Source organism: Aspergillus bombycis (genome assembly GCF_001792695.1).
Source record: "Aspergillus bombycis strain NRRL26010 chromosome Unknown contig00034, whole genome shotgun sequence".
In the NCBI taxonomy this organism is placed as follows: domain Eukaryota; kingdom Fungi; phylum Ascomycota; class Eurotiomycetes; order Eurotiales; family Aspergillaceae; genus Aspergillus; species Aspergillus bombycis.
In genome coordinates, this window is record NW_019170036.1 from 241158 (window position 1) to 267112 (window position 25955).

Genomic DNA, 25955 nt, shown 5'->3' on the forward strand with positions numbered 1-25955 from the left:
ATCAAGTCGCTTGCACAGTCCCCAAGTCGAAGGTTGAAATCCGATGTTCTGTTGGCAAACCCGATGCTGGTTCAAACCCGACGATCCGGAATTCACTCAATTCCACCCCACCCTATGAATACTAATTATCTTATTATTATTATTATACGCTGCACTTTAACACAAATTCCTCACCGATCTGGTCTTCTTGCTTCGGGCCGCGAACTCCACACGTCGTTCATAACTTGCTCTCAGAGGCAAGAAAAAGCTTCCACTGTTTATCGAGGCCGATAGCATACGGCGGATACAACCCTCCTGACTGCTACGAACTGTTTGATGAGATATTGTGTGCTATTTATTACAGTTGCCCGGAACGAAGAAAGAAAAAGTTGAGATTTAGAAAAGAGAAAAAAAGGCGTGGTAAGAACGATCCACACAAGTTCTCTCGAACAATAGCCGCGATATCGAGGAGATAGATCCGGACGGTGGCTCAGGGCGATCCGTCCCACAATACCCTACCAGATGTGTTTAATGCATTGGCTTTTAGACTATGAGAAGGATCGTTGATTCTGGTTTACCAGCCTGAAATTTTGCTGCGAAAGCCGAGCGGATTTCGGCTCTCGGTTTTGGAAGGAGGAAAGCCTGAGAATCCTATACGTCCCCGTATATATTAATCGTGACTCAGTCCATTGTACTGGGACTCATGATATGTCGAAGTGAATCTCTGACTCCCAGCCTTTCTTACGCTGCAAATAGCTGGCCTACTCGCAGAGTATCGAATACATTCCGAGACCATACTCTGAACTCACGTCGAACCATTCAACTTTACCAAGATGGCACCTTCTAGAGTGGACGATAGCGTCGATCCAAGACCAATTGGGCAAACCTTGCCAACTGTGAAACCAAATGGCGAAGGCCACCTGCTACACCGTTCCCTCATAGAACATCCTGTCATGGTAGAGAAGGCGAAAGGGCTGACACTGCATCTTTCCGATGGCCGGACTGTCCTCGATGCTTGTGCGGGTGCCGCAGTGGCCTTAATCGGTCACGGCCGAGAAGAGGTTCATCAAGCCATTGTGAAGCAGATGCAGAATGTCAGCTACATTCATACGCAGTCCTACACTACCTCGTCGGCAGAGAGGCTGGCCGACTTTCTTCTGAGCGGAAACCCCTACGGACTGGAGAAGGCATTTTTTGTCGGCAGTGGCAGCGAGGCGATCGAGTCGGCTTTAAAGTTGGCGCGACAATATCACTATGAGCAAAATGAGCCTGCACGACTCCACTTTGTCTCCCGGCAGCAGAGCTATCACGGCAATACCATTGCTGCCATGTCAATTTCGTCAAACCTTGCTCGCAAGGTTCCCTTTACGGGCTTTATGTACCCTCATACCTCTCACGTTTCCCCCGCGTACGCATACCGGCACCAGCAAGCGGGAGAGACAGAGGCCGAATTTGCGGCCCGACTGCTACGTGAACTTGAAGAGGAATTCCTCAGCATCGGTCCCGAGAAGATTATTGCCTTTGTAGCCGAGCCGATCGTTGGCGCGACCGCGGGTTGCGTCACAGCCCCTGCCGGCTACTTTACCGGCGTCCGGACCCTGTGCGATCGATATGGTATTCTACTGATACTTGATGAGATTATGTGTGGCGTGGGGCGTTCGGGGACCTTTTTCGCTTTTGAACAGGAGAAGGTCGTACCCGACATCATGACTATCGCTAAGGGACTAGGGGGCGGATATGCACCCATCGCAGGAGTCTTGGTCCACAAGAAGGTAATTGATGTGCTCCGCAGAGGGAGCAATGCGTTCAATCATGGACACACTTACCAGGCTCACCCTGTTTCTTGCGCTGCCGCATTGGCGGTTCAGCAGATTGTCCGTCGAGAGAATCTGGTTGAACGCTGCGCCGCCCTGGGACAGGTCCTAGAACAGCAATTGAGGACAGAATTGGCACACTGCCCATCAGTGGGCGATATTCGCGGACGAGGCCTCTTCTGGGCCGTGGAGTTCGTGCAGGACAGAGCAACCAAGGCGACATTTGATCCCACGGTTAAGTTCGGCTTGCGAGTCCAACAAGCTGCGTTCGACCGAGGATTGGCCGTCTATCCCGGTGCGGGGACGGTGGATGGCATGCGAGGCGATCACGTCCTCCTGGCGCCTCCTTTTACTGTTACTGAGGCAGAATTGCGGAAGATCTGCGAGATCTTGCGAGAGGCGGTAGAATCGCAGGAAAAGGAGTATATGAGTGGTTAACAGCTAGGCAAGGTGGGCGTTGGACACCTCTATGCATGTAGTATTTAACCCTTTATTTAGACTCAATACCCCAATTCAATATTCTATTATGCAAGATATCGCTCGATGTGATATGATACCACTCCAAAGCTAATCCCGAAAGAGGCAACAAATCCAGGGTTGTGTGCTTGGGCCCAGTATCTCTCCTCACCCCAAGGTTAAATTCCCTTCATCCGAACGGTTTGGAGGGCGACGGAGCAACAGAAGATTGCATAGCTGTCGACAAGCCTGCAAAACCTTCGTTATAACATAAATCAAGACGTTATATCCTCCCTTATCTCTTAGAAAGATCGGATTCCATCGTCCTGGTATGTTTGATAGTCGTCACAAACCCGCTCGTATTTGCTAAGATAATCGCAGCTCCTACAATGCCAAAAACTAAACCGATCGTGCTTTCAGCAAGCACTATTTCTAATCTAGCATCTGAGTCATTCGAAGACCCATCGCGAGGCGAGGTGTCGTGGCGCACGCTTTTCACGCAGCCAAAGACCCCAACAAACAACCTCTCTGCGGGGATCGCTGTCTGTCCAGGATACTCTGGATACCTATGCAGTCATCACCATGCTCAGGCCGAGATATACTACATCCTTCAGGGCCGAGGAGTCGTGACGATCGAGGGAATACACCACAAAGTTGAGAAAGGATGTGCAGTGTTCATCCCGGGTGATATGGAACACTCGGTTACGAATGCTGAGGAGGAAGAGCTCCAATGGCTCTATATCTTTCCAGAAACCAAATTTAGTGATGTTGTGTATCACTTTTCCGGAAGTGGGAGGCCGAAGCTATAGGTGGATTGACTATTCGATGGTGTAAATTGAATTCCTCCGTTGGCAGATATTTGTCTTTAAAAGAGGGTGCCCATATGTTCATCATCCTTTTTCTTTGGCTTCGGTACATACTGCATATATAGTTCGTATATACGGGGGGACTGCCCACTACCATTCCCAGGTTGTTTGATCATGGGCCGGGATATAGCTCAAGACCAGCCTGAAAGCTTTTATAAGACATTGTCAAGGAAATCGACATCCTTTATGATAATGTAGGCCTGGTAACAGTAGCACCGACATGTCTATTAGGCTCTCTGCTCTCAAAGATGTAGGTGGGTTAGGCGGTTTCGCATTGCGCTCGTCTTCACGCGGTATGTACAACCTTCATTTGTCGTGACTGGTGACTTTTTCCAACTGGGACTTAGGACAGGGAAATGCATGCATGATCTATAGAGGTGCTCCTGGTATTATTTTAGTAGTATACGCCTATGGTTAAACAGTCCGGCAAGCGTCCCGACCAATCAAGTGCGTCGCCACTGCTTCGAAGTCGCAGATCGTGGGATACGTCATCCTTACGCTTAACCCTAACGCCCCTTTTTTTGTGTACAACGTCTCCTGATTTATATCGAGCATGTCTTCGACATACCGTTAGATCGAGAGTGAACTTCCTACAGCATTGTATCATTCATATTCTATACCATGGATCACCCGCGCAAAAGTGCCCACCCGGCCGCGTCGACCAACTGTGTACCAACTCTTCGTTCGAACCCCGTCATCAAGCGTTCGAGTTCATCCGCAACAGCTGGGATGCACGATCAGACTGGCTCGGTGTCGACCGTTCAGGTGCAGGAGCCAAACAAACAGGCGCTTGCCTACAGTCTCCACATGAAGAATGCGCTCACAGAGCTCCTTAATGACGTCCGAGCCAAAGGAAACGACCAGGGGAGACACTGCCTCCAGAATATCCTGATGGAGAACGAGCGGGAAGTGAGGGAGAATAGACGAAAATCAATCAATACTCGAGGCGCGAAATGAGGACATATTCTACTACCGCAGAAAATCATCCCACGACTATCCCTGAGACAGAAGGCGTTGGAGGTCTCTAGGCCCTGTGCAAGCATGGGGGTCCACGACGGGCGTGACGTTGCTTCTAAGCGTTGTCTTGATGGGAGTTATATATGCGCTGTGACGTGACAATATGATAATCCCTTATATTGTGAAGAGACGAACCTGCCAACACAACGCCGAGGTATCCTAAGCCTGCATATGGTGTCAGAGAATCTCATGTCGGTGTTATGTGTGTTTGGCCACTTCAAGCTTTCATTATTATGGCATCTTTCACATCCAGTGTCATGGTAGATTCCGGGGATATCCCCTTGTGCCATCGTACGTGTGCTAGCACGTTTTAGCGACGCATGTGTATATCTTGTTCTGTCATTGCTATCCTGTGCACGGAAGGCATATTGGTAGTAACAGGCCTTATTTTCAAATCTATATGTTTCATTCTTGGTTCGATTAGTGCCAAAAGGCCGTATCAATAGACCATAAGGCAGCTGGTATATACGTCAAGGTGAACCTCAACTTAGTAACAAGCGACCAACCATGGAGCCAATCCGCGATCTCGTTGGCGTCTTAAAAAGGCACCATGCTTCAACTTTGAGGGTTCTGGGCCTGTCTTCGTTCGTGGATGGGCCAAGCTACATGCTAGACGTGCCAGATATCAAACAAGTGGTGGAGGTACTGCCTGGTATCGAGGAACTCCGCTTGAGTCAAGCGACCCTGAATCGAGTGAGTTACGTGTAGGTAAAACGCTGTTCTGAGCGACCATTAACTCGATATCCACCCCAGGAATTAATAGAGACCGCACTGTTACTGTCCCGATTACGTGTACTCCAGATTGACCTAGTCCATGACTATCCGGCTATGGAGAATATCTTTCTGGACCTCATCCTCTCTCCTTTGCGCAAGGGTTACACCAGGGGCCTTACCTATGTAACCTTCGACGATAGCACTGTGCGTGGACTACACCAACAACCGATGTGGCTTTCGGAAGACGTCTCTCGCGTTGAATATGTCAGAGGCACGGTACTTTTGAATGAAGAGATCTACGACTCGGTCAGAACATCCATCTAAAAGAAAGTTGAGATGTATGCAGGGGGTTCCTCTCGGCCATGCTTCGGCCTCCAGTACCCTATCGATAATAAGTCTTCTAACACGGGTCACATACAAGATCTTTGCAGTTTTCCAAATAGTAGAAACCTGCCTTACACGTATATTACAGCATGCTACTGCATGTTGCGAGCCATGTGGGAATGGCAAGACTTGAAATTAGTACGGGCTCTGTTCGAGAAATTTGCGATCGGTTTGCGCTGTAAACTCCACCAACAAGCTCCGTGCATTTACTGGCTTGATGATTTGATATTTGGAGAGCGGGGCACATAACATTAAATGTACAAACCGCTAGCTGTTCAAGGGAAATAACGATGAGGAAGCGCCTAAGGACTCCTTAGGTTGTAAGACGGACTCAGGGGCGACTTTCTTTTCTTACACAAATTGCCACACCAGTGTGCCCCAATCCTACCATATATATCCCATGTCCGAAAGGCACATCATAAGACATAACCAGAAGGTAGCAAAAATTAATTCTAATGGCCGATCATGACTCAAAACGGATTGCCAGGGAATTTGAAATATGAACTAGGCGTGAGGGGGTGGATTGTGTGAGTTTAGGGCTGCAGTGTCTGGTAAACCCTTATTGTCTCAGACGCCACAGCGGATGCTGCTTCGTTAGAAATCCGACACATACAAAACGACGAGTCCAGCCCTGCTACGCAGTACCTAAATCGGATTTCGATTGGGAGTGCTGGGGCGAAGCGTCGTCAGACAGCCACAGCCGGGATTACGTATCGAGTGTTATTTGTGGGCTGTGTCGAAGCGCCGGCTCCACTCTACGCGTCAGGCACCGACCAGTCGGTCCAGAACCATGTGGGAGACCCGCCCTATCCATGGTTGTTTCTAGATTGGTCTTTAATGTCGTCCAAGGGCAATCGTAGTATTGGTGTAGGCTTCTGCCTAAGCATCTAAACCCTAGGCTGCCTGGGCCAATGGAACACCTGCCCTGGACGTTCGAGACTGTGCTCCACAGTTCGCGTGGAAATGGCCATCCGTTTTCTGATATGACACACGCTGGGCCATGCGTCGAACGGAGTAGTGGCTTATGTTGATTATGGTGGTGGCCATCTTTTCCGGCTCCACCATGAGACATATATAGAGCTACACCCCCCAATCTGCAGCCGTTTGCACCTGCCCTGCATTCTCACATTGCACACACAATCCTTACCGTTCTTTCCATTCCTTTCTTTGATTGAACTTGACGTTGAGGTTGATCCTCCGACATTCATTCCTAAATCCACGTTTACCGGCCACTCATTAGAGCCAAATCTGACTACCCTCCTTATTTCTGCGACAGCCCTTGTCAACCCTCATTCACTACCCAGCATGATGCTCTCTAAAATCCTTCTTTCGGCGGTCTTTACCATGACTGCTTATGCACTTCCTCATCACTACCCGAGAGGTAGTCCAACCAGCATTATTCCGACCACCACTTCCGTCGCCGCCAGCTCTAGCGCCAGTGCCAGTGCCAGTGCCAGTGCCAGTGCCAGTGCCAGTGCCAGTGGAAGTGGAAGTGGAAGTGGAAGTGGCAGCGTCCAGATCGTGAATAATCTCGGCAGCACCGTATACCTCTGGTCCACCTCCGACAGCGCTAGTGAAGCGCAGACAATTTCCTCCGGGGGCACATATTCCGAGGCCTGGAAGACCGAGTCTACCGGCGGTATTTCCATCAAGATGGCAACCACCGACAGTGAGACCAGTGTCTTGCAATTCGAGTACACCGCGGATGGTGACACCCTGTACTGGGATCTCTCCTCTATCAACCTGGACTCCAGCTCGGAGTTCATCACTGCTGGCTTCTCCGCCACCCCGAATGATTCGAGTTGTTCGTCTGCATCCTGCTCAGCGGGAGACACCGACTGTGCCGATTCGTATCAGCAGCCCGATGATACCGACACCAACAGTTGCTCTGCTAGTGCTGGCATCACGGTCACCTTGGGTTAAGAGGAGGAGCGGGTGCTTGATTGGTGGTTGGACTAGCCGTTCTTCATCAGAGAAGGCACGACGAATTTTAGGCGGCGAGGCAGGCCTTGCACTTTCACGGCTACGACAGATATTGACATTATGATGACTCTCTTTGAACATAGAATAGATCTCAAAACTCCGGATTACAATACACTGATTTGGTGAAGTACGTGATTTCCACGTCAAACAATAAGCTCTCCTATATATACGAGTCGCTACACATAAGTCATCGGTGAGAGTGAAGCAGGAGTCATCGCTGACCATAGCCACTGTTATTCATACAAGTCCATACCTCTGATGCACCCTTTCTAGAATCTTGATTGCTATTACTATATACGCACATTTATCATCACATCATAAGCTCATCTCGTCAGATACATACTTCCCTTCAGATAGCTTCCGTAGTATTTCCTTCATTTGCTTCAGCGGCCTAGGCTTTGTGAGAAACATATTGACCCCACTGATCATGGTTTCATGCTGCATAGAGGCTGACAGAACAGCAGTTAGTATGATTATAGTGGCAGGTGGCACCTTTTTCGTGCGTTCAAAATATCGGGTGGTTGTCAAGCCGTCCATGACGGGCATGGATATCTCTGCCACTCAGTTAGTCTTATTTTGCTTTACTATTATGGGACAGGAAAAGTTGCGACCAACCCATCACTACAGCGTCATATCGATCGACCTTAATTCAGTTAGAGATACATCTGGCGTTCCCGGGCTCCCTCGCGACTGTGGGCGTACTTGCGAGGGCCCCCTTCCCAATCTCCCCCCTGAACTTTCACGGGAATGCATATTTATTAGAACGGCTAAGTGTTCTCCAATTAACACAGTGCGAGAGTGCGTAAAGTCACCTTCAATGTCGTTTGGATTGTGCTACCAACCGTTTTTAATGTTCTGTTTTGTGGCCGATGCTACTAATGGTAGATGGCACTTCCCCTGTTGGTCGATCAAGCCGAAGTAAAGGAAGACAATATATATCACCTAACAATATCTTCAAGCAGTATCGGGATCATGAGGAGGTTCGTGATGCATATTATATTGCCAAACAGCTCCTCGGCAGGTAGACCATTTTGCGGCTTGAATAGCGCAATTTTATATAGTGTCTGCTTGAAGCCACACATATTCTAGGCTCTTTCGGTGATGCTAGTCCTCGGTAACCCATGGAAGCGAAGCTGGATTTCTGGGATGGGTACATCCCCTACGTCGACATCTGATCTCTGCGATATTGAGTGGGGAGTCTGATTACGGAGGACTGCCAGAGTTCTCCTACCCACTGACGTTATCCAGACTGATTAGTCAGTGAGACTCACCGCCTTCAGTTGGAGTGTACATCAGGACAGTTTATGACTTGAATTGCTGAAATAGAACCGGGTATCTTCATCGGGTATGCAAGGAGAGGGCACGGCATCATCAGCTGACCCTTTACACCCTTTAGTTTCCGCCTGCTGATGCTTGCATGTTTCCCATCACATTCCTTCGGTTATCGCAATCGGGCCATACCTTTAGATTTAGTCTGCTGTCTGCTGCATCCATGAGCAATGCCAGTAGTGGATATATATTTGGATACAAGGTAGCAACATCGAAGACATTTCTTGACAGTTACGTTCACAGAATATTTCTGCGGCGACTAGTTCATATGTCGAGGAAGCTCGGTTACAACAACTAATAGCTTACATGGGTTTTCCTACCGCTTTGTTTAGCTGAATAACATGATTAATGGGCTCTGCTTTCTTGTGTCTTATCGGATTCCTTTACTAGATACGTGTTTTTCTACAGTTAGAAAACGCTTGCTTCAGGATCGCTCTCACGTGGTCTTCAATTGCAGACGGGAGACTACTTCCATGAACTTAGGTTGCTATAGTGCATATTGGGCGCGAACGGAGAGCTTGTGTACATACCCCAGTAGTCACTTTTGGTGCTGGATGCATGAGGGATAAACCAAATCGAATGATCGTCAGTAGAACTTCCGGAATGAGATCCTGAAACTTAAATGCTGACCTTCGCCCCACCGAGTTCGTCCAATTGAAGAGTCTAAACTTTAATGCTGACATCCGGACCATACTTGGCATGGATCAGGATGGAGGAAAGTATGAGATGTAAGTGAACCCATTGCCATCGTGGGCTATATTAAGGTCCGCATTTCCCTCGCTCTTCCGGTGGAGGAAGTTTAGACAATCCACAATTTCCTGGCTCTTCATCTTTTCTCTCAATCAACAATGGGCTTGTTTTCGTCATCAGAACCTCCCTTGACCGAGGCAAATCTTAGTGACCAAAGTGGCAAGGTATGCGAAGGACATCTTAAATAACGTCCATATACTAACATAGCGTACAAATTAGACCTTCCTGGTGACTGGCGCTACCTCAGGATATGGCATGCATCTAGCATCCATTCTCTATCAACATGGCGGTAAAGTATATCTTGCGGCCCGCAACGCCTCCAGAGGGCAAAGCGTAATCAACGATATTACGAAACGTTATCCCGAATCTAGAGGGCAACTCGTCTTTTTACAGCTCGACCTCGGTGATTTATCGACAATCAAAAAGTCAGCTGAGGAATTCTTGACGAAGGAATCTAAGCTCCACGTTCTCTGGAATAATGCTGGCGTTATGATCCCTCCACAGGGATCCACAACCGCTCAGGGCTATGAACTTCAGCTCGGCACGAATGTCGTCGGGCCATTTCTTTTTACGAAGCTGCTCTATCCAGCTCTTGTCAGAGCTGCGGCGGATTCTCCTCCGAACTCAGTGCGCGTAGTATGGTTATCCTCTTCGGCGGTCAGGATGGCCCCTACCCCGGCGATTGACTTTTCGAATATGGACTACCACAAGGATGAGGGAGCTTGGACAAAATATGGAAGAAGCAAAGCCGCCAATATCCTGCTAGCCGTGGAGTTTGCGCGGCGCTCTGAGAAGGACGGTGTCGGCAGTTACGTGGGTCTTCAGAGCAATATTATTCCACAAACCCCTGCTGATTTCAAGTAGACTCTTGATCCGGGCACTGCAATGACAGACCTACAGAGGACAATGCCTTGTTGGCAAGTCGCTGCCGTTGTACGTTCAACCTACACATCAACAATATTAGTGCTAATGTTCTTATAGAAACTAGTCGCCCAACCACCGGAAGTGGGTGCTTATACCGAGCTCTATGCCGGTCTTCAGCCTGAGATCGAGTCCGTGAAGTCTGGAAAATGGAGTATGTCCCAAGCCCCGACGGATTCCCCACGCAATCTTGAACAGGTCTAACATGTGCTGTAGTTGTCCCTCCGGGAAAGGTGGTAGCAGGTCGCAAAGACCTCTTTGACCCGGAGTTGTGTGAGAAATTCTGGCAGTGGAATGAGGAGCAGGTCCGTTCATACTTGTGATGGGTTGTCTCTGAAGCAGTATTTAATTTTGTTGGCCCTATAATTTATTTCAATGAACATTTCGGTAGATCACTGTGCAAGGGGTGCGAGTGGAAGATGATAAACCTTGTTACTAAGGCACCTATTCTTAACGCCGATTAGCTCCGGCTTATTTCCACAAGACGCGTGACGTCTGCTCTCGTACTTGAACACCACCTGGTAAGGTCTAGACGGTAGTAACACCAACAAGACCCTCAGTACCTGCCCCTAATGTCGGAAGATCCAAAGTATCCATATCCATGGATGCGAGAGCGCCGACGAGAGCAAAATGCACGGGCTAAGCGGCGAAGTCGTAAGTCCTAGTATCCGTTACCAGCGACGGGTCAATTAACCGACGAGGCAAAGGTCAGCGACAAAAGGCGCGACAAGTAGCAGGCCTCGAAGTTGTGAAACAGAGTGAGGGTCGGCTTCAATTAGCGGTTTCAGCAGTCCCTGAACCCCTCTATCATGTTAGCAATCACCCTGCAATGTGAGAATTTGGAATAAGATCGCATGATGCACGCCTGAAGCTCACATCATTCAGCTCGCCTTGCTGTATGCAACATCATCGCAGTGCTAAGCCACACCTTTTATATCGAGAGCTGTTAGGCTATTTCGCTAGCGTTTCTGATCTAGAGAACGTCGCGAAAATTCTGGACGCGGAACAACTCGGGGTTGCGTCCATCCTCAAATATGGTATTATTGCGATGGGCGGAGCCCTCGATAATCATTTGTTTGATCTAGCAAATCAAACATGCTTTTGCTGCTGGCTCGAGTTGATTAAATCTGACCTCAAAGTGTCTTTCAACTTTGGACTGGCCTTGTACTCCGGGGTTCGTCGTCTATCGCAAATGAAAGGACCTTCTCGGTGGAGTATCGACGCTGTAGGCATTAATACAGCAAGAATGTTGTTGCAGATCGAACCGCAATCCAGCGATCTGAGAACAATCAAACTCACGAGCTTCTCAAGCACTTCTGCCTTTCTCGAAAATGCCAGGCAGTTAGGGTTATCTTTGGGCGATTTTGTAGATGATGGTTCGGAATCGCCCTTTTGTTCCCGGTACCAGCCCATTTCCTACCATACCTTGGCTGCAGATCTCCAACCCACCCCGGAGCAACTAAAGATCCCCCATCATCCCTATCTGGACATTGTGCCATTTCCCTCCTTTCGTGCCAAAGCATTGAGAGCAATCTCATCCGGGACCCCAGCGTTCAACGAGGATGAGCTGTGTTTTGATCTGGCGCATGATAGCATGCGGTGTTGGGGTTCGACGGCGACTTCTTTACATGGCCGTGGAAACGGGACCCCTTGGGATGCGCGCAGCTGGGAGGTCTCCCCCTGGTTCTTGAAGAAATGGGGTTTCCTTGTTGGAAACGAGGATGACGCTATATATCAAAACAGTCTCTGGTGGTGGTCCCAGAGGTAGTATCATGTTGGCCGACGTTGCTGTATGGCCAGGGTCGCTTCTCAGTATCTATCAGCGGTGAAATGGGTAAAAGAACGTTCTCTACTTGAGATGAGGTAGAAAGTATCTCCCATCTTCCCACTCAAATAATTGTTTATTTGTTTCTGCATGTTTCGGCGTTGTTCATATATATCATGAGTCCTCAATTCGTATTCCAACTTCTGACAATTTTCGCCTGTATTTCCATTTCCAGACAAACGCCATAATCTCACTCACTGATGGAGAAGTTTGGTCGCCGACTTTAGCCTGTATCCTTCTATCGCCGTTGAGTCGTCTTATTGAGCTCTCATGCTGGACCTCGGCTTCTAGAACGCGGAGGGAGCAATCAGTATGACTACCACTCTAGTAGCCTATACAGTGAGAGTAATATCACGCAAATAATGCGTAGAGAGCCACCTTGCCATGATGGCTGTCCCGGGACACTGTTCTTATTCGAGAATGTCTCCGAAAGATTCCTCACTTCTTCATCGGTGAGATCCCGGTAGCATACCGTGACCTGCCACTGGCTCTTTCCACAGTGGCTCCCGGCACTACAGCAGCGACCGTTGTCACAGCATTGGCCACCTTTAGGGTGGCATTCTCCAGCACAGCAGACCGTGTTCGGTGGGCAAGGCTGTCTAGGGCAGCATGTGTAACCGGGCCGCAGGCAGAAACCATATTGACAACAGAGAGTGCCGGTCGGACAGCAGCCTCCGATATCTGTAGGCAGCGATCAGAACGAAAAAACAAATGCCCAACCTTTTGGAACGCAGTCTGAGTAGGTGCGCTTTCACATACTCTCACAGTACCCTAAGCCAGCACCGCACTCCACCCTTTCACCCTGTGTCGATCTCCGAATCAATGGTGTTACAGCTGGTAGAGCCCCAGCCTCGAAGTGTTCTGCGGATACATTGCGCAGAAGGTCATTCGTGTCGGTAGCAAACAGGTTATCCTCTCGTAGACCCAGGACAGGTGTGGGTGCAAGGAGCAAAATGAAATAGTACAGCATGAGGTCCCGGTCTGTCATCGCGACTATGGCGCACGTCAAACTTAACTACGGAGTCTTTGTCACTTCGGAAGAGAACGGCAATAAGTATTGACTAAAGGACTGTGGTGGGCCGTAAGCCGACAGTCCCTGCGCCACGCAAAGCCAAGACCGTGGCTACAAAGAATACCACAAGAGAAGGCTGAATAAGATCAAAGAAACCTGTTTTAGTTGAGACAGTGGAACAGCCAATGATCGTAGTGTATCACCTACCGTGGTTATAACGCATGGTGATATGAAGGGTAAAGGAACATTCCCACTGGTGGTCAGTGTCCTAGGGCTCCGTTGACGTGACGTGGACAACACAACACGAGAGAAAACTATAGGCCAGCCTCCTATTAAAAACAACTTTCCCTCTAGCACAAATCCCTGTAACACTGAGCATCTAGTATACTAGAGTTACTGTTCTGCTATGGATTGTTTATTGAGACTGATAGTATCAAACCAGGTTGGATGCTGATACAAATAGCAGCGGATAGTGTATTAAATATACGAATCAGCCAAAGCTCTTAAGGGATCTGAAGAGCCCTCAGGGTTGGCAGTCGGATTTTACCAGCCTTGTTCTCACATGGTACAAAGAGACAACAGGCTGAAGGTAATATATCCATGCTAGATATTCTGTTATGCGAACACAGCTGAATCATGACCATCTATCCCAAAAGCATCAACCCCATAACACAATCCGACCTCTGCAGACGACCGTCCCAGACCCCATTCCCTTGTTCAGACCAGGATACCATGATCCTGTATCCCCACACCATTCAGAGAAATGCCGTATTGGCTCTAGATGTAATATGAGTAACGCATTCGAGTAACAATGGATGTAGCTTCGCCTACCTCTATTATAGCTCCTGGATAGTCTACAGTCATGTGCAGACCGCATAGTCATGGAGGGCAGGTTTCCCGTTTGCAAAGCGGACATCAGCAAGCGAGCTCGCCGATGGTTGGCAACATTCCATAAACGCGGTCTTGCCCGCCTGGTTCTTGAAATGTTGACACACAGGCTGGCCGTTTTTTGCCGTCGTCAGGGCCCCACTATGTTTCATACAACAGAGCTCCGTCTTGCCGTTAACATTTGGGTTGCGTGGGTCCTGGCAGTGACAAACGGATTTGGGAGGAGGAGTAGGCGGTCTCTGCTGAATGAAGGGGGGAGGTGTATCGACTGCGACTGCAGAAGCAGAGATCACACAAGTCGAGATCAACAGAGTCGTCAGAAACCGCATTTTGAATAAGACAAGAGAGCGTCAGGAGCACTAATGGTGGATTTTCAAGGTAAATACCACCCTTTGAGAAGAACACGCTTGAGAAAGGAATTGGCAAGAGTGACGAGCGGTCTTCCTGGCTTTTTATCTTCGCTATGGTGGGCGCTTCTTGAAGCTCACTAAACCTGAACCGTTGCTACGGGTTAAGGCAAAACAGCCATCACAGCCATCACAGCCATCAGGGCAAAGCGTGAAAGTGTTAGAGGTATAAAATTTGCGACAAAGACCATGTGGATCCAGGTCCGACTCTTAATTTCCACCAAAACCCTGGCAAAAAGGTTGGCTTGGTGGATATATAGTATGCTTCCTTGACGTCTCAGGAGTCCGAGCAGGCCAGGCTTGAACGGCTCAAGCATCTGTGAGTGTATAACACGTAGCAACCACGGGTAGAGCTGAGAAGTCCTTAAATTCATAGTCAAAGTTGTGCTTCTTTCCCAAATTACCACCTGGTACGACTATCCAAGCTTTGGGGGGGAGCATCAGAGATGTCGCAACTAGCGGCTGTAACCTTTGCGGTGGCATGGAAATCGGAGATTCTGCATCCATTGGCTCATTAGCTTTCTCCACCATTCTCAGACACCCTTTGTGCTCCTTACAGTGATATCAAGCAAGCTTTCCGCGTGGTAGGATTGTATAGTTCGCGCTACAACCCCGGCCGAACGCCCTGCACAGAAACCGGGCACTCGGGCGTTGGATGCAATCGGTGCATCGGGTGCATTCAACAAACCGGGCGCATCCATCTGTGCATCTTTGATAAAGAACACAAAGCAACTAATGAATTGACTTTGACTGGAAACGAGCTGCTCGTCGCGCAAACCCTTCGTGACAAAGGCAGTGCGGATTCCAGCGCTGATCATCCGGGAAATGACAGTCCTTAATACTGATCTTGCTGGTCTACTACGACTCCCAATGCGGGAGGGGTGTTGTTCTTAGTTATTAATAGAATCAACCGTGGCCATTGCCTTTGTTATGTAGGTTAGTGGAAAGTCAAAAGAATGGTTGTCGATGCTGTGTTGTCAAGACGATACCGCGACCACACTGCTGTTTAGGATAGCAGTGTTGAATGAGAAGTCTTGTATTCGTTTTTTTTTTTTTAAAGAAAAAAAAAGGAAATTCCCATCTTTAGGATAACGTAGAATGGTAAATATGGTCAATCTATTACTCCCGGAAACAATTAATGAAGTGTGCGCAGGGTACGGAGGGAGATATATATACTCTCACACTCTCGGCCGAAGCATATCGATACATTAGTAACCACCATATAGACAACGTGAACTTCAAAAATTCCACAAAAAATGACTAAAAACGGGATCGACTGCGAATCCATGTGTCAGTCATCGTACCAATTGACGACGACTACTCCGTACGTCCGGGGGATGGTTCGGGTCGCTCCCGATAACCTTGGCGAACGGGACTCGGCAGGCTACCGATCATTGACCTCGACACTGCCGACAGGATTAATGCGCGGTTGTGGAGCAGGAGTGGAGTTCTCCAACGAGAGGCAGGTCCACTTTTGGAGTCTTTCATCTGAATATCGCTAGACTGGAATCCCTGGGTAGGTTAGGGGTTAGACCCGAGGGCTCCATATCCTAGACTAAACAGATCAGTTCGAGATACTAGTAGCGACCGATCAAATTCAAATAGATTAATAAATTACCGTAGGCTATATGGGGAAGGCAGTTATGTGCGTTAAACACCTTTTAATCGACTGTTAACCAATCTACTCTGTACTATCCAGAGTGGGTTCGCCGAGCCGACTGAGTTGTCACAGGATCCTGGGCATCGCAGAAACACCTAAAATTGGCAGCTCGGTTGAGCCAAGGTTCACATGGATATCTGCTCGGTCGTTTGGAGAGACTCAGCTGTATCCCTCCGCACTGAGTGAATCCATTGGTCTTCACTCCTACTGCCGCATGCCATATAGCATACTGGGTTTCGTGGGAATTGGTGGATAAAAGGAATGTTCTTTAGCACACAGGTGCAACAATTGAGTAAAATGGTGTCAACGTAACCGGGAATTAATCGAACACCTTCATCTTCAGATGGTACGTTTGCTAACTAACGTCTCTCTTGCACTCATTGAGCGTAGTAGACCCTGACGGTGCCAATTCAATGTGGGGACATCTGCAACCGACCGGAGATTCAGTATCCTCCGCGCAACGGTAGTGAGCAGCCGCCAAGCTTGCGCCGGCGGTAAAAAACCTCATACCACTGAGGATATTCACCGTGTGACTAGCTGCGATGAGTGGATCCCAATGCTATACAGCCGGGGAGGCTTCTGATTGTAGGAAACTGGCTAGTTGGGGACGACGGAGGCCGAAAAGCGAGTACACCGCGTGCTATTAGGGTCTTGGAAAGGATATACTCCACAGCTATGGTCCAATATTCAAGTCATCATGCAACGTGTCGAGAATCAATCACCCTTGGGGGCCAAATCTAGGTATGATGAACTATACTGAGATTAAGCGGAATGTATCCAACAGCATGAATACGGAGGTCTGCTCAAATTGCTCGAAGAAAGCTATATAAGTGACCACCCCCCGCGAATACAGACAGAATCATCAAGCAATCATTCCTCTACGAAGCCAACCTCCTCGTATTCCTTTCCCGGTATCTCTTTCTCAATCAGTCATAATGGTTAAGATTCTGTGCCTCGCTGCCTTGGGCCTTGCTGCCCTCTCTCAGGCTACTACCCTGGTACATCCTCTGTCCTTCATCGGTTCCCAACTGTTTGTCTAATCCTCAATAGCATGTCAACAAGGGTTACATTACCATTGATGACGCCGCTGTCCGCAGCTCCGTTTCCGTCAGCCCCCCTGTTACCATTTACGCTGGGTTCGACGGTAGCTCCACCAAGCAATACGTTACCCCTGGCTGCTCTCTGGACGCTTCTTGGCCCAGCAACTATGGTGATGTCTACTTTGGTGCGGACAACTGCCTCTACGACTCCAATGGTATGTTTGTCTTAACAGTCTTGTCCTGAGTCCATGTATGAATCGTGACTGATGGCTCCGTTCAATAGGCCAAAACATCAATGGCCAGTGCTGCAAGAACCCTGGTAAATTGCCCAAGGTCAGGAACCCTTACTACGGCTAGGGCGGACTGTGTAATTGACGAGGCGGGGGAGGATGGAGATTGATGGGGCTGCCTATGTACTCTACTGGTGAATTTCATGTCAGATGTAGGGCAAATATATTATACTTTATCAATCTTGATAAAACGACATGGTCGTTCATGTTTGCTGCGGGATCTTGCTTCGGCTTCAGGTTCTGAGACCTCGTGGAGAAGGGCCCTGAGACATACATGGAGAGGTTGCGCGAACGAACCAATGGATGTCTCAGGGATGGTAGAAAGACCCGAAGGGCATTTAACTTTCACTACTAAGTAACCTTCAAAGTTCGCAAGGCCATAAATTAGAGTACTAGAGCCCCCCCCCCCCCAAATTGTCCTAGTATTCATTGCACCGGTCAAGATGAACTTGGACATCGTTCCCACCTGTGTCAGGATGTCCGTTTTTCGAATAAAGGCAAGAAGCCTACATTGATAGTATAGCTCTATAATCTCATTCCTTCTCTACAGTGCGAAATTCAAGCGCATTGGACGCCGGTATCACGGGTTGAGGTCGACCCCAATTATCCGCCGGGTCAGTTTTACCTTCCCCCAACGATGCGGCGGCATATCGACAGTCGTGTTGGTATGTTCCTCCACTCCTCCGTAGTCCCATCAGTCGACTGTACCATCCTTGAACAGATAATGTCATGTCTCTCCTATTTGCCAACTATAAATATCTTCTGGAATTGTCTATGATAGGCTTCAGTATTCTCCTGGCTTTATAGTAACAAAACCCTCGTCCTCTGCTACATTGATTGTGATATCAGAATTACCCAGAAAAAAAACCCCGCAATATCTACAGAGACTATTCTGAAACTCCCACAATTTCTCTAGACAATAGAAGCGAAACAGCTCCCAGATAATATAGTTACAGAATATTATTGGCCGGTCTGTGGGATTCCTATAGTAGCAAAAATATAACAATATACAGTTCTCTCTCTCGGGGACAATAGTATTCGGACCGAAGAGCTCTATACTCAGAACAGAGACGCCCTGTCTACATGAGAAAATATAAGTCTTATAAAGTATTGAGTATAGATATATCAAGATCTGAAAATTATCTATACAGTGTAGGATAAAATAATCTATACACGGTCTGATAGTAGTAACAGTAGAGTAGAGTATCGGTAAATAAAGTCCGGAGACTCTATATACTTATATATAAATATAACACTTATATCTCCCAGTATAGTTAAACCTGTTTGTCCCAGATTAGCTGCCAGATAAGACCCCATATAGTCACTTGGGACTCCCCAGTCCCATAGAGGAATCCTCGTGCCAGATTAGATATATTTCACCAAACCCCAGCTACTCCCCGTGCCTGCGTGGAAGGCTATAATAATAGATAATAGAACCGCCTAGCTTTAGCTCTTGAACATCAAATAAGAATTTATATATGTAATAGCTAGCAGATCTAGAATTGTATCTGGTACAGATATCCTTTCTATGTTGCTGTCTGAGATATACTATATAAATATAAATCTATCTTGACAATAGCCCTCATTCAGGGAATACCACACAAAGAAAACCGGTCCTGGACTATCGCCCTGCATTGATTGATAAAGAGTATACTGTAACAGCAGACCAAGTTCAATCTCGAGCTGGAGATATAATACTTTGGGACTAGGGCTTGATAGTATACGTCTGGTCTCGACAGACAGTCCGGCTCGAATAGCAAGGAAGGGGGACTGGTAACAGAGACAGAAAGAGGGAGAGGGAGGAAGTGTTCGGTACATACTGTCTATCATTGGACGAAAATTGTTGTAGGAGGCAGTTTGCTGGTCCATCTTTCGGACGATTGGGAAATGAACGAGAAAGAATGAGTCCGGTTTTAAGGAATCGTGGTCAGTACAGACAAGATATCACCTTATAGAACACTGACAACACTATAAATGATACTAACTTCAACTGAACTATCATAGAGGGTCGAAGGAGTCCGGGTACAGTACATAATATCCGTGCTCCAGATTATTTGGCGCTCTAAACATGATAAATATGTTCAAGGCCCAACCAATATAAAAGCTCCAACACAAGTTAATATTTAGTATATTGAATCAGGAAAGTTAGTGAATATGACGTTACTAATATCAGATACTCCCCGACATAAGCCTTGCCAAGATAGAGGACAGAGATCCCTGGTTCATCAAAGGCTAGTGTCTCTTGTCCACCAGGGCTATTATGGCCCAATGCAAGTATGGAGGAGTACCAGACAAACGCTTTCACTGCTATCTACTAGAGAGAACTGGGTTTTTGATGCTACCTTCTGTAGCATACACCCTCTCTCGCCATGAATACCTCGGAAACTGCGCATAGACCTTCAATCGGGAGCTGCTGCATCATCAATCGGTTATATATGAAACTGTAGCTTTCCATACTTAATGAGCGATACTACTCTTCGACCGGATCAGTTCGGTTAGAGATGAATTGGCCACACATTCGACCCCCAGTTCCCTGCCGCGCTTGATTATCCAACCATTAATGAATTCGATTTCTGTTGGTCTCCCTTGACGGATATCCTCCCGCATACTGCTGGAGTTTGCCGCTGTCTTTCTGATCGTGTCCATCACGACGGCCTCCAAGGACGTGGGGGAGAAGCATGAGGGATCATGAGTAGAATGGTTCTGGATTTCTGGCAGCCGACCAAACACCGTTGATATCTCTTGTAGGAGGCGCTTTATTAATGGTCTGACCTGCGCCATCTCTGCGATAACGCCGTTTCGAACATCTAGCAGCGCTGTGAGAGGATTGAGGACGCAATTCGCTGCCAGCTTGAAGAGTTGATCTCGCAAAAGGCATGTCCAGTCTAATTCCTCGCAATTAAGAGCTGCTGATCGGAGCAAAGTATCGATAAGAAAACGGTTTCTCGTCCGGGATCGGTCTGAGCCATCTGCGTCCATAAAGCCGAGGGAAACACAGCCATTGCGACCAGCCAACACAGCTTGGAAGGCCGCTTTCAGGTAGACGCCGTGCCGAACGATCCCGAACATATACGTTGGGCGGGTAGCTGGGTCGGGGAATAGCTGCTCATTCAATTCTTCCACTTGGCCCATGCCATTCTGGAAGAGGCAGATAACAGAATCTCGCCCGAGCCTTTCTTTGACAGGTTTGATAGCGTCTACTGTCATCGACGATTTGACTGTGACAATAAGGTAACGAATGCGCGATAGGCGTGTGGAATCGCACCCTAACACCTCAACATTGAAGCCAGATTGTTCGTCTACGTCTCCGTCATCCCCGACCTGCAGGTTTATTTTCTGTCCCGTGGAGACGAATTCATGGCGCAGAGACTCTCGATGAAGCAGGAGTGTAATGGGGGTTTTCTCGGGTCCAGAACGAAGAGAATGGGCGACAAAACACCCGATACTTCCAAGCCCTAAGATGTAGACGGGGGTATCGTTCGCCATTTTAGAACAGACTTATCCAATCGAGCATGCATGCGGAAACTCAGAGGCATTGATTCATGTCTCCGGTCCGTAGGAACTCGTCTGGACAGCCGAGGAAATCCCCACCATGAGTAATCGATTTATTGCGGGGCCGAAGCCTGGCATCGGACAATCCCCGACTTGGAGCCTTCTCAACCCCAGGGTTGCTAGCTGCTTTCATTCGCATGCTCGAGATCCATGAAATCTATCGGCCATACTCGTCAAGGAGTGAAGGTTTTCCATTTACATTAACTGATTGTGGTACTAGTATGAACAAGTGTGGGTCCAGTTCCATTCTAATCAAGATAGCCTGTTCGACACATTCTTGTTCAACAGTGGTTCCTTTTAGTATAGACGTGCATAATACTCGCTGTTTCAACTAGGATGTCTAAGCCTGAATAACGATGTAAGGTCGATGGTGATATACACGATCGGATGTCTACAGTTCATCGTGACTCTTCTGCTTGTCCCGAACTGCTCCCAAGCCTGGCACCGTGAAGATGATTCGACGATAGGCCACCAAGTCACCGTCAGAAACCTGTACAATGAGGTGCAAGTGCTTGTCGCTTTCCGGGTGTGTGTTACGGCCTTCTCGTCGTATCACCTCGCTCGGGGGGATTGTGACAGTGATTCGAGGGGCATTCGTCGAACTCAGTGAAAGCTCAGCAACATCCCTCCGGGGATTGTTGTTATTGGAAGAAGGCTCCAAGTACTGCCACCACTTGAAGGTCAGGTTGTCTCCGTCGGGATCGCAGGAGTCTGTTGCGTCCAGCACGACCTCCTGGCCTGGCTCCACCGGGATCTGGACGACTCGACGAGTCCTGTCCCCGTCGATCGCGACAACCGGCGCGTGGTTCGCATCAGAGAACCTGGATGCGATCGTCCACTTCATGCGAGCCGCAAAGTCTCGCTGGAACGCCTCGCGCCATCTCCAGACGGTGACATGGGATCCCATCATCGTTCGCCCCGAGTCGTCCACGATAGTGTCAACACTGTCGGCAAAATGACCTTCTCCAAAGGTAACAGGCCCATACCGACCACCCCATGATCCCCACTCCGGGTGTTCCGGGTCGGTCAGGCCATTCGGGAGAATGTGCAGCAAGGAAGGGGTGTCGCCCTCGAGGATGAAGTCCGCATCCGGATATTTGGCACCTAAGGGGCCAACGGCCTGTATGTTCTGTTGGACCCACTCGGATGAGATGACCTCCTGATTGGCATTGTTAGGGAAATGGTAGTAGTTGTCACCCGAAATGCCGCCCCATCCAGCCACGGCATAGCGATTGAAGTGGTGCACACTGGCAATGTAGAACAGGTTCGGCCAGTTGCGCCGCATCCAGGTCCCCGTGTTATCCTGGTCGGAAATGGAATACACACGCAATTTGGCCACGAAGCGATCGAGATCCGCGGGCGATCGGGTGGCATTGACGTGCCATAAGGCCTGCGCCAGAACTGACGCACCACCCCATACCAGGACCCAGAGAGGCTCTTCGGACTTGTCGACCGCATTGATCAACAGTGTTGAGCCACTGCTGTCCTTCCCCTCGCCAACGCCATCCATACCGTACACGGGCAGCCCGGACGCGATTAGACTGTGGATATCGCTCGCGTCGGGCCATCCCGATGCATGGTGGCGGAGATACGGCACTGATAATTCAAAGGCATCCACGATGTCGTGCATGAGGTCTGGTCGGGTCGTATCGTTCAGCCAGATACTGGTCGTCGCCACCAGACCTTCCAAGCGTAGTTCATTGGAGTACACCATCAGGCGGACCAAGGACTGCGCATCGTCCGGCTCGTTGTCGATGTCGCTGAGTACCAAAACCCGCGGCTTGTCGACAGTCGAGCCTGTGCATTGCGATTGCCACGACAGTTGAATACACAGGCCCGCCACGAGTAACAAGGAAGACACCTTATGCAACCATGCCATGGCTTCCTGTGAGCGATGAGGAGCAGTAGTATGGTTTTGGTGTCTCGGATGTGAGGCGCTGCGCTTAGGATTTATCAGGGACGGCGGTGGTGGTTGGAATTGCCCTCTTGGAACGTACGGTTGAGACTTCCTGGGTGCTTCGAACTTCCTTATTGGATGCGGCGCCTGGATTTGCTAAGTGCTACTAGTTTATATACTAAATCAGTTTAGCGTGGGTGGCCCGTTTATCACGTCAATCGACATGCGATGCAGATGGTCAAGGCTCCGAGTAGAATACGAGAAACATCACATTGCAACTCACACCGTGTTATTGATCTCTGTATAGAATGGAGACACTAGTGGTGTATATCGCCAGCTTTTCCTAGTAACTACTCATCGCCCAGAAACAGCCCCAAGTGATCCCCAGCACTAAACTTAGACATAAATATCTCTGTCTCAGTCTGCGATGCCCCAACCATCCCAACACCCTCTATTTGACCATCGCAAAGAAAGCGAGAAAGATGTTCCACCCGAATCCCACACACGAGGCGACAAGGACGCGGGACTCCACAGGAACCCAAAGGAAATTGCACAGAGAACAAGCAGGCCAGACCTTCCAAGCGTTGACGATCAGGGGCCAGATCTTCCGGTTGACTTCGGCTACCAGGGGAGACGCACTCCTGAATCGGGTGAAATTGGTGCAAACCAAAAAGATCGTATTCATTAAGAAGAGTCCGATTGTCTGATCCAGAAGAACCTTGTAGACAATGTTCCGCCACTGGATGGTCTTCTTAGGCGCAGTGGTCTTGTCTGCGGCCGAGTACGACGGAAATACATCTTCTAAGAACTCCTGCCAATGGCAGTTCACTTGGGCCTGGATGAGGCCGAAGATAGCGAATTCAACGACAGGCTGCCAGTCCAGCGGCTGGGCTGTGGGGTTGGTTGAGTAGCGGAAGAGCTGCGCGGTGAGGTTCGCGGCGGACTTGAGGATAGCAGACTGCACGATAGTCTTGGTATGACGCGCCATAGTGAATATCGTCCATAGATTGGTAACTAGTAATGAATGAGAGTAATCTCAAGAAACGCCTTGGGAAGAGCGGTGGAGGTTAAAGTGAACAATGACGCTGCGACGGAAAGTTAAGTACATGGACGCAGCCTCCCACACGGGCTACGATTCCTCCATATGCATGCAGGTACCCCGGAATAGTCGGCTTCATCCGACATCATCTCAGGGACTTCGTGGGGGCACATCCAGTGGTTCAAACTTCCCAATTCGTGGAGGTCTGGGGATTATGCGGGGAAAGGAATGGCCCTATAGAGTCGTATATCATGCTCCATTAGCCTTGATTGCCCCATCTCTCACCCCGTCTTCGTCCCACTTTCAATAAGTACGCTATGCTCTCACATATGTTGGAACAGCTGAAGGCCCAGCCGCTGTATCAAGACCTCAACTGGCGGCTTGCCCTCGTCGGCGGGGTGTCATCTCTGGGGGCCCTAGGCTTTGGATTCGATAACGGGTGGTGGGGAGGCGCACTGGGTCTTTCTCAGTTCCAGAAGAAATATGGAGAATATGATGATGCCCTGGGGCATTTCGTGATTCCATCCCAAAAGACGTCGGTCGGCACAGGGACGGGCTCGGCCGGGATCATTCTTGGCTGCATCATGGCCCCAATGGTCGCATCCAAGCTGGGCCGCCGTAATTCGTTCTTGGTCCTGTCGCTGCTGATGCTAATCGGCATCACCCTCGAGGCATCCGCGGTGACATCGTTCTGGCAACTTGTCGTTGGCCGAATCATTGTCTACTCGGGGATTGGTTTGGCATCTAACTGCGTACCACTGTACTTGTCGGAGTGCTCACCACCACGCATTAGAGGTATGTTCGTAAGGGATATCATAGTGACAGTAGGGTCTGACGTATCTATAGGTGCCTTTCTTGGACTGTATAGCTTCTTCAACTCCCTGGGTGTTTTCCTGGCTTCCCTTGTGGTCTACCTATCGCGGTCCAGGACGGATAAATGGCAGTATTTGTAGGACGCATCCCTGCTAGTTTTGAATTGGTACGACGTGAGAGCTAACTTCGATAGGGTTGTCATACTTTGTCAGTTGCTAGTGCCTATTGGATATATCGCATTCTATGCATTTATCCCCGAGTCGCCTCGCTACCTCATTTACCGTGGTCGTTTTGAAGAGGCTGAACAAGTCCTGAGATCGCTATCGAATTACCCAGACACGATTGCGTACGAGGTAGAACTTCTTAAGGCCCAGGCCGAGGAGCAACAAGAGCTGCACAAGGCAACGTCCATCTGGGACTGCTTCAGAGGCTCCAACCGGAGACGTACGATAATTGCTATCGGGGTCCAGGTGCTGCAGCAGGCCCAGGGCGTTTCCTTCATTCAGAACTTTATCGTCACCTTCCTGGAGCAACTGAAATTCCCTGACCCCTTACGTACCAACCTGATGGTGACCGGCTGCAGTTTTGCTGTCCACATCATCACCTTCTTCAGCTTCGACAAGATCGGTCGGCGGTACTCGTTATGCATCGGGGCAATCCTCCTGGGTGGCACAATGTTTGGAACCGGGATCGCAATTGCCACCGGAGATACAAGTTACGGGACGTCGCCTGCAGCAACAGCATCCATTGCACTCCTGATCCTTTGGTACTGCATGTATGGTTTCACCTGGGGCCCCGGCTGTTGGGTTGTGGCGGGTGAAGTAGGGACGGGCCAGTTGCGCGAGCGCACGCTCTTCCTCGCCTCGATGGGTAGCTTCCTAACATCGGTCCCGATCAATTTTGTTAATCCATATGTGCAAGCGCGGCTAGGAGGGTCGGTAACATTCATCTATGGTGGCTTTTCTGTGGTTGCGTTAATCTGGGTATTTTTGACGGTGCCCGAGACCCGGGGCCGCTCCCTTGAAGAACTGGACGATATGTTCCAGGCTGAGGTCCCAACGCGGCAGTTTAAGAAGTATCAATGCAGCGGAATCGGGGCACATATCACGGGTGCTCAAAATGCGCAAAGCAAAGACGTCAAGGAGGTGGAAGAGGAATGGGTAGAGAGTGGGAGAGGTACAGGTGCCTAGTAGCCCTGACTATCGATGGTCAGGTGCTAAAGCCATACACACAGTCTACCAGGAACCCTTTTGCAATACAGGACTACTACATCGGGCTCGTTCCTTGCGCTGCAGTGCCAGACTATTGCTCGCTTTGTC

At 49.1% G+C, this 25955-nt stretch overlaps 13 protein-coding genes across 13 annotated transcripts; 8 read left to right on the top strand and 5 right to left on the bottom strand.

The window, feature by feature from the left end:
- Positions 1–812: 812 nt before the first annotated feature.
- ABOM_004931 (aminotransferase) lies at positions 813–2231 on the top strand (the record flags this gene model as incomplete). Its single annotated transcript, XM_022532060.1, has 1 exon — positions 813–2231. One exon carries the CDS (start codon positions 813–815, stop codon positions 2229–2231), a length of 1419 nt encoding a protein of 472 aa, XP_022389866.1.
- A 407-nt stretch (positions 2232–2638) lies between these two features.
- On the top strand, positions 2639–3058 carry ABOM_004932 (cupin domain-containing protein; the record flags this gene model as incomplete). The annotated part of the gene is made up of 1 exon (XM_022532061.1): positions 2639–3058. The coding sequence occupies one exon, from the start codon at positions 2639–2641 to the stop codon at positions 3056–3058; it is 420 nt and encodes a 139-aa protein (XP_022389865.1).
- A 678-nt stretch (positions 3059–3736) lies between these two features.
- ABOM_004933 (uncharacterized protein) lies at positions 3737–4072 on the top strand (the record flags this gene model as incomplete). The annotated part of the gene is made up of 1 exon (XM_022532062.1): positions 3737–4072. The coding sequence occupies one exon, from the start codon at positions 3737–3739 to the stop codon at positions 4070–4072; it is 336 nt and encodes a 111-aa protein (XP_022389864.1).
- Positions 4073–6574: 2502 nt separating this feature from the next.
- ABOM_004934 (GPI anchored cell wall protein) lies at positions 6575–7153 on the top strand (the record flags this gene model as incomplete). The annotated part of the gene is made up of 1 exon (XM_022532063.1): positions 6575–7153. One exon carries the CDS (start codon positions 6575–6577, stop codon positions 7151–7153), a length of 579 nt encoding a protein of 192 aa, XP_022389871.1.
- A 2237-nt stretch (positions 7154–9390) lies between these two features.
- Positions 9391–10536, top strand: ABOM_004935 (putative short-chain dehydrogenase; the record flags this gene model as incomplete). Its single annotated transcript, XM_022532064.1, has 5 exons — positions 9391–9456; positions 9512–10105; positions 10157–10225; positions 10274–10367; positions 10430–10536. The coding sequence occupies 5 exons, from the start codon at positions 9391–9393 to the stop codon at positions 10534–10536; spliced, it is 930 nt and encodes a 309-aa protein (XP_022389870.1).
- A 249-nt stretch (positions 10537–10785) lies between these two features.
- ABOM_004936 (bZIP transcription factor) lies at positions 10786–11981 on the top strand (the record flags this gene model as incomplete). The annotated part of the gene is made up of 3 exons (XM_022532065.1): positions 10786–10867; positions 10921–11044; positions 11099–11981. 3 exons carry the CDS (start codon positions 10786–10788, stop codon positions 11979–11981), a joined length of 1089 nt encoding a protein of 362 aa, XP_022389869.1.
- Positions 11982–12476: 495 nt separating this feature from the next.
- ABOM_004937 (uncharacterized protein) lies at positions 12477–13026 on the bottom strand (the record flags this gene model as incomplete). The annotated part of the gene is made up of 2 exons (XM_022532066.1): positions 12477–12719; positions 12871–13026. The coding sequence occupies 2 exons, from the start codon at positions 13024–13026 to the stop codon at positions 12477–12479; spliced, it is 399 nt and encodes a 132-aa protein (XP_022389868.1).
- Positions 13027–13910: 884 nt separating this feature from the next.
- On the bottom strand, positions 13911–14267 carry ABOM_004938 (uncharacterized protein; the record flags this gene model as incomplete). The annotated part of the gene is made up of 1 exon (XM_022532067.1): positions 13911–14267. One exon carries the CDS (start codon positions 14265–14267, stop codon positions 13911–13913), a length of 357 nt encoding a protein of 118 aa, XP_022389863.1.
- Positions 14268–16940: 2673 nt separating this feature from the next.
- Positions 16941–17402, top strand: ABOM_004939 (uncharacterized protein; the record flags this gene model as incomplete). The annotated part of the gene is made up of 3 exons (XM_022532068.1): positions 16941–17003; positions 17056–17260; positions 17329–17402. 3 exons carry the CDS (start codon positions 16941–16943, stop codon positions 17400–17402), a joined length of 342 nt encoding a protein of 113 aa, XP_022389862.1.
- A 2390-nt stretch (positions 17403–19792) lies between these two features.
- ABOM_004940 (ketopantoate reductase family protein) lies at positions 19793–20821 on the bottom strand (the record flags this gene model as incomplete). Its single annotated transcript, XM_022532069.1, has 1 exon — positions 19793–20821. One exon carries the CDS (start codon positions 20819–20821, stop codon positions 19793–19795), a length of 1029 nt encoding a protein of 342 aa, XP_022389945.1.
- Positions 20822–21278: 457 nt separating this feature from the next.
- ABOM_004941 (cellulose-binding protein) lies at positions 21279–22766 on the bottom strand (the record flags this gene model as incomplete). Its single annotated transcript, XM_022532070.1, has 1 exon — positions 21279–22766. One exon carries the CDS (start codon positions 22764–22766, stop codon positions 21279–21281), a length of 1488 nt encoding a protein of 495 aa, XP_022389946.1.
- A 469-nt stretch (positions 22767–23235) lies between these two features.
- ABOM_004942 (Mpv17/PMP22 family protein) lies at positions 23236–23772 on the bottom strand (the record flags this gene model as incomplete). The annotated part of the gene is made up of 1 exon (XM_022532071.1): positions 23236–23772. One exon carries the CDS (start codon positions 23770–23772, stop codon positions 23236–23238), a length of 537 nt encoding a protein of 178 aa, XP_022389943.1.
- Positions 23773–24140: 368 nt separating this feature from the next.
- ABOM_004943 (putative high-affinity glucose transporter) lies at positions 24141–25826 on the top strand (the record flags this gene model as incomplete). The annotated part of the gene is made up of 3 exons (XM_022532072.1): positions 24141–24618; positions 24670–24772; positions 24830–25826. 3 exons carry the CDS (start codon positions 24141–24143, stop codon positions 25824–25826), a joined length of 1578 nt encoding a protein of 525 aa, XP_022389944.1.
- Positions 25827–25955: the final 129 nt, after the last annotated feature.